At 51.9% G+C, this 15,105-nt stretch overlaps 1 protein-coding gene across 1 annotated transcript; it reads left to right on the top strand.

Moving 5' to 3' along the window:
* Positions 1-3,037: 3,037 nt before the first annotated feature.
* Positions 3,038-12,886, top strand: LOC130260773 (apoptosis-inducing factor 3-like). The gene is made up of 19 exons (XM_056506464.1): positions 3,038-5,567; positions 6,123-6,255; positions 6,963-7,072; positions 7,157-7,266; positions 7,669-7,713; positions 7,794-7,875; positions 8,008-8,120; positions 8,507-8,593; positions 8,793-8,884; positions 9,069-9,199; positions 9,747-9,862; positions 10,250-10,321; positions 10,662-10,725; positions 11,167-11,243; positions 11,324-11,441; positions 11,569-11,667; positions 12,032-12,107; positions 12,523-12,627; positions 12,752-12,886. The coding sequence occupies exons 2-19, from the start codon at positions 6,194-6,196 to the stop codon at positions 12,792-12,794; spliced, it is 1,602 nt and encodes a 533-aa protein (XP_056362439.1). The 5' UTR covers positions 3,038-5,567; positions 6,123-6,193; the 3' UTR covers positions 12,795-12,886.
* Positions 12,887-15,105: the final 2,219 nt, after the last annotated feature.

Below are 15,105 nucleotides of genomic sequence, written 5' to 3'. Positions count from 1 at the left end.
GACACTGCCTGAAGTAATAGGCAGCCCTGAGTGCTCAGAGGATTTAAAATAATCTCGTGTATTAGGACTGAAAGGATCACTCAGGCTAATCTGTTACTGAGAAGACCAAATGCAAAGACATTTTTGTTCAGCATAAGATGTGCTGAGGAAAGAGAGACATGCCTTGGAGACGTGCTGGGCTGCTCAGGGCACTGAGGAGAAAAATCATTTAACAATTAATTGAGTATAAAATTGCACAGAGCCGGTTTCCGAATGAGAAGTCATCTGCGGTGTTTTAGCCTCAAAAAATCTTGACTGCCCCGTTCCCTGGTGACAAATCTGCCCTTCACCTGCCTGCAGGGAAAATCCCAGACCGTGGAATGTCTGCAAGTCCAGCCCAGTTTCCCCAGGGGCTCCTCCATTTGTGTTTATCCTAAAGATGAACATTCAGCCAGGCTGGAGGACAGGAATAGTTAAAATGTTTCTGGAGGCTGGAGAGCTTTTACCTTCCACTTCTGCATGGGAGGAATTTAAGCCGTGATTAATTGAGCCTCTGGTTCAAGGACTTTGATCCCATTGCTAGAGCACTACCAACAGTTACATATAAACTACTTTTTGGGTCATTTTAGCCCAGATTTCATTTAATTTAACCAAGCCTTCCCATTGAGACGTAGTTTCTTAAAACCCTAATTCCAGCCTTTTTTCCTTGTCTTCCTTCCTCTGCAGCAATGGCATTAACCGGGGGCGGTTTTGGAACTGGAGACTCCCAAGCCCAGTTATAAACAAGTCCCCTGACACCAGATCAGGCCAAATATTCAACCACACGCCACAGGCGCGGGGGCCAGGCTTGTCCCAAAAGAACCCGAAAGGAAGAGCAGGGAATGGAGCTCTCGGGCGCAGCTGCCACAAGAGGTCCCTGCACGCCCGCTGGAGAGCTGGGAGCGCGATCCGATGGGATTCCTCATTCCCACCTTATTTGGAGATACTGCCTTTTTCACCCAGATTTCCAGAAGTTTTCCGACTGTCCCCAAACGACCTCATTTTCTGCGGAGAGGCAGCTCAGCCTGGTGCCGGGCGGCTGCCGGTGCCTGCTCCCAGCAGGGCAGGGGACTCCTTGCAGATACCAGAGCAAGGACGTGCCCAGGTCCATCCCATAATGCCACAGCAAATCCCATAGTGGGGACTTTCCAGCAGCAGCCGGGGTGTAAATCGAGGGTACAGAATTATACAATAGATAGACAATCGTTTTTGTCTCCCTTTTCCGGGCTGGAGATTCTCTGCAGCACATCTGAGAGATATAACCTATTTTCCACAATAAAAATCTGGCTATCCACCACAAGAATTCTGCCAGCTGAGCTCTGTCCCCTCCAGGTGCTCCCCAACTACTCCTGGGTGGGGGTTTGGATGTGTTTTTGCACTTTCACCATCCCTTATTTAAGGAGGTGCCCACTCTGCTCCCAAATGCCACAGAGGATTCACTGGAGCCAACAGATGTGGCAGCCAGGCACAAGTCATGCTCCTGTTTTTGCAAAGCTTCCCTCCCTTAATCTGCCTCTTTGCATCCAGGGAGTCATAAAACCCATCTGCTCACCTAATGCCAGACCTGGCTCACACCTGAAGTAATCTGAGGAGTGCAAGGGCTCAAAACAAATCAAGCAGCTTGGCTTCCAAACTTTAATTAGCTGATGTCTCCATCCTTCTCTAAACTGTGTCACCACTCTGTCTGCTTAGGCCATAAGAAGTCAGATGATGTAGGAATGCTTTATATATCCACATCTCCATTCAGGAAGTCTGGAACTCCACACTTATGAAAGGATCTACTGTGCAAAATGCAGTTTCTGCATGGCAAAGCATGCCCAGACATTGCAGAGGCAGCTGTGGAGAGAGTTGAAATCAATTCAAACTTGAACATCCACCTCTTCCAGCCAGGAACACCTTCCTGATGTGGAAGCTGGATATTCTCCAGGTAGAACTTGCTGTGGACAGGGAAGAAAGGGATTTCAGTCTCTGTGAGTGTGGTGAGCAGCTCCAGAATTTAAGGCAAGAAATGCCAAAATGTGCAGCACTGACCTCAGGACTTGAACTCGTCTGGCAGAGGATGAGCCAGATGCACTTGCACCACAGCCTGCCCACTTACCCTGTCCAGGTCTGCAAGCTCTCACTCCTGAGGGAAGGGTTTTCCTTCCACCCCACGGTGTTTTGACCAGCCCTGCAGGTGTTCTGCTGCCCAGGCTGCTCATCCTTCCTGAGATCATTCCTGGAATACAGTATCTCCTAGGAGCTTCCTAGAACCAGCATGTTCTGGTGCCAGATACCAGTTGCAGACTGGGCACAGCAGCTGCCTGGCATGTGGCAATGTTCCCAAACCACCCAGGCAGAGCCTGCTTTGCCCACATCATAAATGACCTCAGGGCAGGTTGATCTGGATGCTCTTCTTTTGGCCTTTTTCTTTTTTCCCAGGACTGGAAGGATATTTTTTCCCCTCAGGACTTGGCACAAGAGATTTATTGGAAAAACCTGTGTTGACAGCAGAGTGTCCCTAAGGATGCTGCAGGGTCAGCTGTTGCTCCAGGGCTTGGGCTGGACCATCTGTCATGAACCAGTGGCATGAAGGATGTGCTCTCTCCTCACTCCAGCTGCACAGGTATGCCATGGATGAACAAAATTCCATTGACTGGCAAATCCCCTCAAGCACAGCAGCATGGGCAGGTCTCCTCTGCTTTCAGCAGCTGCCATGCCCCAAATGTTTTGACTTTCTGAACTGTTGATATGCTGCTATTTGTAGGGTTTCAGGTTCTTTCTTTCCTTTCCCAGTGTTCACTGTGAAGTGGTGCCAGGTGTCTGCCAGGCCTGTATCCCATCTCTCACCATCACCAGACATGAATGCTTAGGAAGAAAATGTGAAATGCCACATATAATTATTCTTACCCTGTAAGCAAATTCATTCCCACTAAATATTTCCTTTTCCTCGTCTTCTTCCCTTGTGGGATAAACATTTTTTTTTTCCCTGTTTAATTCACCAGTCTCAAGCTTAAGTAATTTTGGATGAATATGCATGTGCTTTATGTTGACATCACGATGCATTTGTGACTACATGGGGGTTTTTTGCATTTCAGACAGGTTAAAAATGAGTTCTCCAAGGTGGAAGCACATCCCATCCCCTACAGCCAGTTCAGCATCACATCCTCTGAGCCCACTCAATTCCTCTTGTTTTACAAATACAAGCACAGGAGCTTCCCCACTGCATCTCCTGCTGCTGCTGGCTCTGCAGCTTGGAACAGGTTAGGTTCCCTCCTGAATTCTCTCGTTATTAATATCACAAACCAAGCTGTTCTGAGAGCAGAGCCCCATTAATCACTTCAGCTCTGCTGCAGGTTTCACCTCACTTCCTCTTCCTGCAGCTGAGCAGTTTTCCTATGATTTGACTCCGTGGGTGCTGCTTGTTAAAATTAGTGGGTCTGGTAGAGCAGGGAAGAGCCCTGAGCTGGGCAAGCTGAGAAGAAGGTGGGAAAAAGATGAATCCACACAGCCATGCATGAAAAAATGTGCTACTCCAGCTGATGGTGGTGGGAACTTGAAGGCAAGGAAGTTACACCCCTTAAATCCTTGCCTCTAAACTCGAGTTTTCTGGAGGGCTAGCAGCACTGGGGAGACACAGCAGAAGTGAAGGTATCCAATAAAATCCAAGGTCAGCTCAGCAGCTCGTGTGAGTCAGCACCAACGTGGGTGGCAGATCTGCCCACAGACGTCTGATGCCCACCTGGGCTCTGTTTGTGGTTGAGGGCACCACTTCCTTTTCCTCTCTTCCTTCCTATGTTTAATCCTGATTTGTGCTACAAGCAAAGGTCTAAAACCCTCTGAGTAACCACCTCTGCTTTACCTAAAAAGGGCCAGAAGATGTTTATAGAGCATCTTCCTGAAAATCTGCCTCTAATCCCATCCCAGTCCCTCAAGGGCATGTTGTGTGTTCCTGACACACACTGACATCCCTGCAGCAATCTTCTCTTTGACATCCAATGTCCTTTTCCACTTTGTATCCTTTGTCTATCAGCTTTTTAATATCCATTCTATCATCTTTGCCTCTGTCAGGCATTTTGTTTTGTCCTTTCCTGGGTGCTCGGCTGCATCCACCAGCATCCAACAGCCAAATCTGCTGCTCAGCCCTGCACTGCAAACGTCCTGCACAGGATAAAGCTCCACCTGCCTCATCCCAAAGCTGCACACCTCTGTGCCTGTTCCCTGCAGGTTTCCATCCTTGAGCAAACATTTTCCAGCGATTTCTGCTGAGTCAGAGAACGCTCGGCGAGGCTGCTGCTCCTCCACGTGGGAACGCGCTTCTGGGGAATAATTACAGCGAGTTTAAATACGGACATTTGGCAGCCAAATTGCTTCACATTCCGGCTCCTGGCCAGGAGGGCAGAGCCCAGAAGCTGCTCATTGGTGCTGTGAGAAAATCCCTCATTCCTGTGCCCATCGTGGGCGTGCAGAGCCCGTGGGTCAGGATTGTCTGGACCCGACAGTTTCCTGGTGTCCTGCTCTGAAGGAAGGGGTGCTCATGCCCTGGAGGGTCCCACGAATAGAACTGCTTCCCAAATAATCCAACCTGCACTTATCCAGCATTCTGCACATGCCTTCCTCTCCAGGTGATAGCCACCAGAGGATTTTTATCCCCCCTGCTGCTGGATTTGGGAACGTGCTGCTGGCAGGGAGCTGATCCCTGCGGATCTCCTGTTCTGCAAGGGAGATGATGGAAGCAGGCTGTTGGGAACTTTTCCCCCCTTAATTTTTGAAGCATATTTTAAGTTGTGAAACATATTGACTGTGAAACAGAGATAAGAACAAGAGGAGACACAAACAGTGTAGGTGTTACTCCCGGTTTTTTGCAACTCCCACTTTGTTGTAAAAATAACCCAGCAAGCAGCACTATGCTCCATGGCATCCTTCACGGGCCAAGGGATGATAAGATCATGTGCCTGGACATCACTGACTGAACCAGGGAAGTGAGGCACATGCAGAGCTGCTGGAAACTTCTTGTTCCTTAAAATCAATGGAGAAAAATCCTACCAAAAAATCAAATTAAAGAATTTTGAATGTTGTTAAAATATATAAAATGTAGCAATGTCATTCCAAAGTGCTGTAAAAATACCTTATGTTGAGCTGGAGTGTTTTCCACCAGGAAAAGGGGCAGTGGGAAGGGACCATGGGATATCACTGAATCCTGTTGAGTTTCTGGTCACACTGCCTATGATGCACCTCACCTGTATGGCGCCACACCTGTGCCATAATTCTTATGTGCCCTTGATTCTTTTGCAACCTTAAACCCCAGCAAAATACCATTAATTAGGCCCAGGTCAGTTGCAGAAATCAGATAAAACTCTCTGGCAGGCTCAGCTTCTAGGAGCTGCATCTCCTGATGCATGGGAACGTTGTGCAACTTGGGAAGAGCATCACCAACCGTGGGCTGACAGCAGGGAGGGCACCTGTGGTGAGACACCAGGGTGTCACCTCACAGGAGAAAGTCACAGACAGAAGCAGTGGTAGCTCTCTGATCTGGAGGACGGGTGCCTGAACCCCTCTGGCAGGACCAGGTGAGTACCCACCAATGCTTCTCCTAAAGAACCTGCGATTGGGGAAGTGGTGCAGGGATGATTTGCAGGAAAAAGTCACCACCCTGCACCAAAACCTGCCTTTCCCTGCTCCATTTCTTGCTTTTTCCTCTCCAAAATAGAGAGGGAGATTCCTGATCAGCCTCTCAATGACTGCTAAGGCAGGGAGAGACTAAGGACCAAGGGGGTTGGCTGTTTTCTAGCCCAGGAGGCATTTTGGGTGGGGATTAGTGCTTTCAGGGCAATTATCATTAATAACATCTCTGCACAAATGTTAGAGAGGCTTTGGAGAGGCTGAAGCATCTCTTTAGACCCAATTTGAGGGAGACATGGGCTGTGGCAGCAGCACCTCCCCATAAATAATTGTATTTGTTTACAAGAGCCACTAATCACATCTGCTCACTCACCCTGAGCTGCAGCTGAGTTTAGTGGGACACAGGGCTGGAAAGGAGAAGTGGGTTCATTCAGAGGGGAAAAGGGCAGAGGAATGGGTGCTGTGTTTGGACACAAAGTTAAGAAAGGTGTGTTTTCCACCAGCTGAAGGTCATTTTGCTGCTTCATCAGAAATTTGGGATCCTTTGAGTGCCTGGCATTGATCAGCTCCCAGCATGGACAGTGAAGACACCATCACTGAAGAGGTCTGCAGGGAGGACGACGTCGGGGATGGACAGTGAGTGCCTGGGGGTGATGCTGGGGTTTGGGTGGTTCTATACCCACCTTTACATCTCTCCCCAGGCTCCTGGGGGTGATGCTGGGGGTTTGGGTGGTTCTGTGCCCACCTTTACACCTCTCCCCGGGCTCCTGGAGGTGATGCTGGGGGTTTGGGTGGTTCTGTGCTCACCTCTGCACCTCTCCCCGGGCTCCTGGGGGTGATGCTGGGGGTTTGGGTGGTTCTATACCCACCTTTACACCTCTCCCCGGGCTCCTGGAGGTGATGCTGGGGGTTTGGGTGGTTCTGTGCTCACCTCTGCACCTCTCCCCGGGCTCCTGGGGGTGATGCTGGGGGTTTGGGTGGTTCTGTGCCCACCTCTCCCCAGGCTCCTGGAGGTGATGCTGGGGGTTTGGGTGGTTCTGTGCCCACCTTTACACCTCTCCCCAGGCTCCTGGGAGTGATGCTGGGGATTCTGGTGGTTCTGTGCCCACCTCTCCCCAGGCTCCTGGAGGTGATGCTGGGGATTTGGGTGGTTCTGTGCTCATCTCTCCCCAGGCTCCTGGAGGTGATGGTGGGGATTTGGGTGGTTCTGTGCCCACCTCTCCCCAGGCTCCTGGGGGTGATGCTGGGGGTTTGGGTGGTTCTGTGCCCACCTTTACACCTCTCCCCAGGCTCCTGGGGGTGATGCTGGGGGTTTGGGTGGTCCTGTGCTCATCTCTCCCCAGGCTCCTGGAGGTGATGGTGGGTGGTTACCCAGTGCTGCTGGTGAGGAACAGGAAGGAATTCCGTGCTCTAGGCAGCAAATGTCCCCACTACGGTGCCCCACTGAGCAAAGGTAACCCCAGCTTGAGGCAGGGGAAAAAAAAACCATTTTGGGGAGGTTGGTTCTCACTGCCCAGCTTGGGGGGTTCTCTTGCAGGGGTTTTGAGAGGGGAGAGGCTGCGCTGCCCCTGGCACGGGGCCTGCTTTAACATCAGGACTGGAGACATTGAGGAATACCCTGCTCTGGACTGCATCTCCTGCTTTAAGGTGACTTCTTGTCCTCCCTTCTGGGTGCCTCTCAAATTCATTCTCTCTCACAAGCCCCCTGCCCTGACCACAGCTCTGTCACTCAGAGCTCCAACACAAGGGATGATTCTTGGGATCATTTTTTGGGATTATGTAACTCCCTGCCCTAAAGCTCCTTTCAATCAGAGGTGATGCCATAGATCCTGGTATTCCTCAGAGCCAGCACAAGTACTTTTGGAAAGAAAAAGAGGATTTACAGCTCTTCTTCAGTGGTCTTAGGATGAGGAGAAAAGCTCATGAGCTCCTCAGCATCATGTGACATCCAAGATCAGAGACAGATCACTGGGCCAGGATCTCCCAGGAGAGCTCCTACCACAGCCTCACGGATGCAGCATTTAAAAAAACCTCCTTTCTCTCCTTCAGGTAACAGTGGAAGATGGAAAGGTGTTTATCACAGCAAAGAAGAAGGTACTGACCTTACCTGCTGTCACTGAGCACAGGCAGTGCCCTGGGTTGTGTGTGACTTGAGCATTTTGGATTTGCTGCAGGACCTGGAAAGCAGCCTGAGGGTGAAGGACACAAGCAGGAGGTGCCTCCTCAACAAGAACACGATGCTGCTGCTGGGGGGAGGTCAGTGAAGGGATCTGAGCTCTGCCCTCTCCACACACGCTGGGAGCTGCCACTCTCCTCTGCAGGGAGGACTGACCTGCTCCTGCTCCTCCTCCACAGTGCCACAGAGGCTGAGATGAGCATCTCTTGCAGGTGTGGCTGCCCTGGTGTGTGCAGAGACTCTTCGCCAGGAGGGATTCACCGGCAGGATCATCATGGCCACCAACGAGAAGCACGTTCCCTATGACAAGTCCAAACTGAGCAAGGTTTGTGTGTGACACGGGCAGGACTGTCCCTGGGCACCACGTGTGCCATGTGCCATGCTCAGGGCCAGGAGCAATGGAGTGAGCAAAGCAGGAGTGTTGAGGCATCCAAGAGGAATAGGGCTGTTATTTCCAGGAAAACATCTTTTTTCTCCCTTTGATCAGAGTCAACATAAACTGATGTTTTTGTCTCCTTTTAATGAGTTCTTCCCACTAAAGTTTGATGGTTTTTCTGAGGTGGGTACAAGGTGATAGGGGTGGGGCACTGTGGGGAGCTGTGATTCACTAATGAAAAATTCACCTCTTTTACAAACTGACTCCACAAGAAACACTTCAGGAGAATTGCTGTCTCTAAATTGCTTCATTTCATATTTTTGTTGTATTTCCAGGATATGGACTTGAAAGCTGAGGACATCTACCTGAGGAAACCTGAATTCCTTGAGGCTCGGGGCATAGAGCTCTGGACAGAGAAAGAGGTACCAGAGCAGCTGAGCTCAGTCCTGAGGGGGTGATCCTGTTCCTGCTCTGAGCATCCATGGATGGACCTGTGGGATGGGGAGACAGCCCCAGCACCCCTCATCTCACCTCAGTGCCCAGAAACAAGGCACACAGGCACAGACAGGACAGAGAGTGGATCAGAGGTACCTGTCTGACCTGTCCCCCTCTCTCCTGCAGGCAGTGTCAGTGGATTTCCAGAAGGAGAAGGTTCACTTCATGGATGGGTCCTCTCAGAAGTACCACCAGCTGCTCATTGCAACAGGCAGCCAGTGAGTGCACCAAGTGTTTGCCACACACAGGATTTTAGGCAGGACAGCACTGGGATGTAGAGGTGGAGGTAGGAAATGAGATGAAAGGACAGAATGGAATCACACAGCCGTGGGTTTGTGCTCCCTTCTCATTCTTTCTGTTTAATTCATATCATGAAATGCATCTGGATTCTCTCTCTTTCAGCTCTGGTTTCCTCAAAGTCCCAGGTGCAGAGCTGCAGAACATTTGCACACTCCAGACCCCAGAAGAGTCCAGGAAGATCTTGGAGCTGGCAACTGGGAAGAATCTGGTGATTATAGGAGCTTCATTCATAGGTACCAGGCTGGAATGGGTGTCAAACCATCAGTGAGAGCCTTCAAACCCCTTTCTGTTTCGTGTGCACATTAACTAGAGGCCCTCAGGGAAGGGATGTTCCTTTTCTACCCAGCTGGGATCCTCCCTGGAGCTGCTGGGGGTGTGTATTACACAGCACACACTCATTCTTTCCTCTGATAGCCAGAAACTTTGAGAGCTATAAACAATTGCTACACATGGACAGAGGGAAATGTGCCTTTTGAAAAGGTCACTGTCCTCCAGAGGAGCTGGATTCCCCAGAAGCATTGGGAAAGCAAGGGGCTAAGGAACAGCAAGGGAGTTATTTTGTACATAACCAGGAGCTATTCTTTGCATCTCCTAATATCCAGGTCTGTGTGCACTAGAACAAAGAATGGGGGGAGCTAAATACCTGAGCCCAGAAATGCATAGCAAAGCAGTTCAGCACTGGCAGCACATCAGATTTGTTCTCCTGGAAGGGGAGAAGGTTCCAAGGGTGCAGGTTCGTGCTTGCAGCAGGCTTACCTTGGGCATGCCTCTTCCTTGCAGGCATGGAGGTGGCTGCTTTCCTCTCAGACAAGGCTGGAACCATCTCAGTGGTGGAAAGAGAAGAGTTCCCTTACCAGCATGCCCTGGGTCCTCAGGTTGGAGGTGTTGCCATGAAGGTTAGGAAAACCTGGGGCTGATTTCTAGGATGCAGAGCACATGATATCCAAGCAGCCCAGGGATCCACAATCAGCCCAGGAAACCTCACCCCTGTGCTGAGTCACAATCTGCATGCCCAGCCTCTGTCCTCACCCATGAGCTCTGCCCACACCGTCTTCCCCCCTACAAACATCAATTCTTCATCCCAAACCCACCTCACACACCAGTCCTGAGCAGGACTGCAGAGAAAAGCCAGGCTGCCAAGCTGCCTGCAGCAGCCAGGGACACAAATGGAACCTCCCTGCAGCCTGGAGCAGCAGCAGAGCTGCCTGCCTGGGTTTTGGCTGGGTACAGCTGTTTTTATAGCCTGGAATTTCCTAATGAATACTCAAAGCAGTCTTTTTCAGATGCTGCAAAATAAAGGGGTGAAGTTCCACATGAAAACAGAGCTCTGTGAGCTGAAAGGAAAAGATGGAAAGGTCAGTCATGCCTTTGTGATCCCTGAACTGCTAATTTTAGGGGAAAAAAGCCCAAGTGGAGATATAACCCAGCCCTACATCAGGCTTTCCTCTCTCATGTCTAGACCCTCCCTTCCTTTTCACTGAGCACAGCTCTGGGCTCAAAGGACACCAGTAAGTGTTCCTCTCCCAGGGACAACAGCATGATTTTCTTTTACATTCCCAGCAACACACATTAGTTGGACAAGGTGATCCAAACCTGGGGAAGAAAAAAGACAGCAAAGAGCAAAGCAGCAGGGAGGCTGTGGGAATTAGGGCAGAGGTTTTAACTCTTTATTAATGATCCTTTCTTCTTTCCTAGGTCACAGAGGCTGTTCTTGCCAACGGGGAGAGTCTCCCTGCAGATGTGGTAGTGGTGGGAATAGGTAAGAGACCCCAGTGGGAGAGGGAGGCAGCTTTGGGAATGGGGACAACATCCAGCAAGCCCAGGGCATCCCAGTTCATTTCCAGCACACCATTCCCTGCAGTTTCTTTCCCACTCTGTTATCATCCAGCCCTTCCTCTTGGCCCCAAACACCTGGAAAAGTCAGCAGCCCATGAGCACACACTTGGCAGGAGGAAAGGAGCTGGTTACACTCTCACTGTGCCTTTGGCTCTTGCTGAGCTCCAGGTCCCTGCTGTGTTACCAGAGCGTGCTGTGTCCTGGGTCCTGGTTTTATTGCCCTTGCACTGGCTCAGCACCAGCCCAAGCACAGGCCACTGCTCCAATTGCTCTGCTCCAAGCAGGCATGGGAGCTGTGAGGCCAAATTTCCTCCCTGTCCCTCCAGAGTTTTGCTGCATTTCATCCCTGCTCCTCTCCCCACAGGATCAACCCCCAACTCAGTGTTTCTGAAGGGCACCTCCATTGCCAGAGACGACAAAGGTGCCATCCTGGTGAACCTGGTGAGTGCCAGCTGAGTATCCCAGCTCACACCCTGTCCCTTCCCTCTCATCACTGCACTAATTGCCTTTTATCTCATTAGCACATGCAAACCAACATCCCGAATGTTTTTGCTGCGGGGGATGTTGTCACCTTCCCGGTGGCGCTGCTCGGTGGGGACAGCTCCAGCATCCGCCACCAGCAAGTGGCTGAGGCCCACGGTGAGGCACAGCCACGTCACCTCCCAGCTCCCCTAGGGGTGGGAACGGGACAGAAGGGACAGCAGGACACAGGGAACAATGTTTAACAACCTGCAAGAAAAACATTTTCTGTGTTGGTCCATCACAGGTCACTGTGCTGCGTTAAACATGCTGAAGAGAGGGAAGGAGTTGCACACTGTTCCTTATTTCTGGACTACATTGCTTGGGAAAAGCATCCGCTATGCAGGTAGGAAGGGAAACAGAAATTCTTCCCACCAGTGGGGTCTGGGGCTTGTAAACACACCATGGTTGCAGAGTTCACCTGAAGCAGCTCAAGCTCTGGACTGGCTGCCACGGTGAGTTTGAGCCCTGGGCCTGGAGGTCACCCCAAAGCTCTTGTTCTTTGCTGATCTCCCATGGCTTAGAGGTCACAGAGGAAGAACTTTCCTCTCCAAAGCAAGGAGAGGCTCAAAGTCAGTTCTGCTTGTTCTGCCTTCATGTCTGCTCCCCAGCCCTGTTCCAACCCCAGTCACTGTCCCCTCTGTCCCTCCCCACTCTGGCTCTGAGGTGGGATGGGTGCCAGGGCTCCCTGAGCAGGCTCTCTCTCACAGGCTGTGGGAAGGGATACACGGACACTGTTGTGAAGGGCAGCCTGGAGCAACAGAAATTCCTGATCTTTTACATCAGGTGAGTGAATGCACAGCTAGTCCATGCCCTGGAAACAGGGCACAGTCCTCTCCTTACAGCCTGCAGAGTTCCCACAGAGGCTCCACATCTCCTGGCTGGGCACTAAAGGCAGCTGCTGGGGGCTGAACCAGAGAAAAGCAAAGCAGGGCAGGGAAGGAGAAGAGAATGAACTGAAATGATGACACCAGCTGGGCAGAGAGCCTGGGACACATCTCTCCCTCTGCCCCACAGCTCCCAGGCTCAGTGCCCAGCTCCCAGCAGTGCCAGGCAATCTGCCACGAGTCCCTGTGCATCCTGCCACCCTGCCCTGAGCCCTCTGAAATACAGCTGCTCCCTGGCCACTGTGCCACGGGGATGCTGCTGTGCTGAGCTATGTGCACTGAGAAGATCCACACTGTTCCTCTTTCTCTTTCAGGGATGGCCATGTGACTGCAGCTGCCAGCCTGAACTGCGACCCCATGGTGTCTCTGATTGCAGAAGTTTTGTACTTGGGGAAACAAATCTCCAAAGAAGAAGCAGAGTAAGTGATATCCTGACTGAGCTGGTGGGTGGCTCTGTGCTGTTCCCCATGTCAGCAGAGCCCACTGAGATACACAAAACCAAGAGGAGTCACTGTAAATCCCCAACCTCTCTCTTGTTTCCAGGGCCTGTGACATTGGTAACATCCCCTCACTGGCACAAAGCTAAGCTTGGTGCGTGCCCCTTGTGAGGGGCTCACAACCAAGGGTTAATAGCTCCACATCCTCCCACCCTGGAACAATAAAACCACCAGCAAAGCTGAACCCACCACCTTCATTTTGTGTTTGCTGCCAGCCCTTAGCTATCCACTTGTGCTGGGCAAAGCTCAGCAGAGCCGGTGTTCTGCTGTGCTGGATGAGAGGAGGATGCCCATGGCCTGGGGCTCAGCTGAGGGTCTGAGCTGGCAGCAGCCACCACACATGCACAGATGTACCAGCCAGAGATCCACCAGCTCCTCCTGTTCCTTCCCTGTGGGCAGAGAGCTCTCATTTAGCACACTGGTCACGCTGACCTTCTCCTTTGCAAAAACACATTTTCCCAGCAAGGGGAGCTGTGACCGAGACAAGCTGCTCTCCCAGCAGGGAATGAGGTGGGCTGTGAGCAGGAACTTGCACAGAATACCCTGCCCCTAAGGACAGAGGGATGCCACCCAACCTCTGAGCCAGCAGCACCTGCTGGCAGTGTCACTGTTGTCTCGAATATTGCATTAGCTGCCACAGCCAGCAGCCAGCCTCTGGCAGAGAAATCCCAGATCCAGCCTTTCCTGCTGTGTCCCTGCATGCTGGATGCTTGGAGGAGGTGGCCAGTTGCTGGAGGAAAGAGTTACTAGATTTTTGCAAGGCAACAGCAAGCAAGGCTGTGCTTTCTACAGGAAACCTTGCACTTACTCACCAGTCACATGGGGCTGTGCTGGAGGAAGGGTAAGTCCCAGGATCTGGGCAAGTTCCCATAGGGACACTCACTGACAGCTCAAATCCCCTGTGGTTTGACATGAAGTGTGGGATAGCCAGAGCCTGAGCCCTCTGCTCAGCAGGTGAGATACTGCAGTGCTGGTTTGGTGTTAAACACCCAAACTTATCATCTGGCACCTCACACATGACTTTGACCTGAAATCCAATGTTTTGCATTTCCTGACCCCACAGGTTTGGTACTTCTGCTCAGGGCAACTCTTTGCTCAGAAAGAGCCACATTTTACCCATGCCAGCAGCACAGGTTGCTCCTTCATGACAGGAAAAAATGTAGATTTGTGAGGCACATAGAGCACACAGCTCTCATACAGATCAATCTGTGCTGCAGAAGAGGGTGAGCATGGCCCAGCAGCTGCTCCTCCCTGCCCTCTGGCACACTCCACCCTCCCACCATGACTTTCTGCCCCTTGATGCACTCCAGGATGTGTTGGGCACTGAGCAGGTGCCAGCTGTTCTGCATGGACTTGCAGCAGGGCAGCTGTGGTGGAAGAGACAGGCTCTGCCTCAAGCTGGAGGAACTGATCCAAGGGCATTCAGCAGTCCCACTCCCTCTGGGTGACAACCACCCCAAAGAAACTCAGCTTCTTATAACCAGCAGCAAGAACACACCAAGCACAGCAGCTTTATGTAAGAAGGAAAGACCCAAGGACAACAGACTTATTCTACTTCTACCACTTAATGGACACCAGGCCACTTTCTGTGCTTTGCTGGGTGCCAAAGTTTAGGAGCAGCCCTGCCTTGGGCAGGCAGATTAAGTTGAGATTGTGCAGACATTTCAGCACAGGGCTGTTCCTCCCTGCCCGCCCTCGGAGCTGGGATGAGCTGTGCTCCTCCTGGCAGGCCCTGAGCAGCAATGCCTGGACACTCCCCTGATTCCCATTCACCAGGCAGCTGGGAGCTGGTGGGCCCAGCAGTCCTGTGGGAAAGCCTGGGGTGCAGAGGCTCCCTGGGCTCAGTGCAAGGCAGGGGCTCCTCCAGCCCTGGAGAGCAGCTTCCACATTCCTTCCAGGGCAGGCTTCTGCTTCTGCTCACCAACAAGCCAGAGCCTGGACTGTGGAGGAACCAAATAAAGTTCACCACGGTCCCTCTGAGTGCTACTGGCTCCAAGATACCTGGAGTCCTGGCAGTGCTGGGTGGCCTCCCAGGGACAGAGGTTCCAGAACAGCCGTCCAGAGCCGTGTGTGACTCGGCCCTGAGTCAGCCCGGCCCCACCGCAGCAGGGCAGCGTGGGTGTGGAGCCAGCCCTCTCCCCAGGCTCCATCCCACTGCCTGGCATGGTGTAGGATTAATCCTGAGCTCAGCAGCAGGTCAGACCTGTGGGCTACGCCCAGCCTTTGGCTCAGGACAAGCCCAAAGCACCCGAAGGACCAACCCTCCACTGGCAGACCCCAGAGTGGCATCAGCTGGGGGCACAGCTCTGGTGCTGTGGCCCCCCCAGGGTCTGCAGCCCCCACCATCTTCCCACCTGATCCAGGCAACCCACAGGTAACAAACTTCCTAAAACTGAGCAG

The sequence above is a fragment of the Oenanthe melanoleuca genome, chromosome 19 (assembly GCF_029582105.1).
Source record: "Oenanthe melanoleuca isolate GR-GAL-2019-014 chromosome 19, OMel1.0, whole genome shotgun sequence".
Taxonomy (NCBI): Eukaryota; Metazoa; Chordata; class Aves; order Passeriformes; family Muscicapidae; genus Oenanthe; species Oenanthe melanoleuca.
The sequence above is the reverse complement of the archived record's forward strand: the minus strand, read 5'-3'. Positions and strand labels throughout refer to the sequence as shown.

What these genes read in the sequence shown, in the direction of transcription:
- LOC130260773 (XM_056506464.1), top strand. Translation starts at nt 6,194, where the DNA reads ATGGACAGTGAAGACACCATCACTGAAGAGGTCTGCAGGGAGGACGAC. An exon ending in ACTGCATCTCCTGCTTTAAG is followed by an intron (nt 7,267 to 7,668) that starts GTGACTTCTTGT and finishes TCTCTCCTTCAG; the next exon opens with GTAACAGTGGAAGATGGAAA. An exon ending in GCAAGTGGCTGAGGCCCACG is followed by an intron (nt 11,442 to 11,568) that starts GTGAGGCACAGC and finishes GGTCCATCACAG; the next exon opens with GTCACTGTGCTGCGTTAAAC.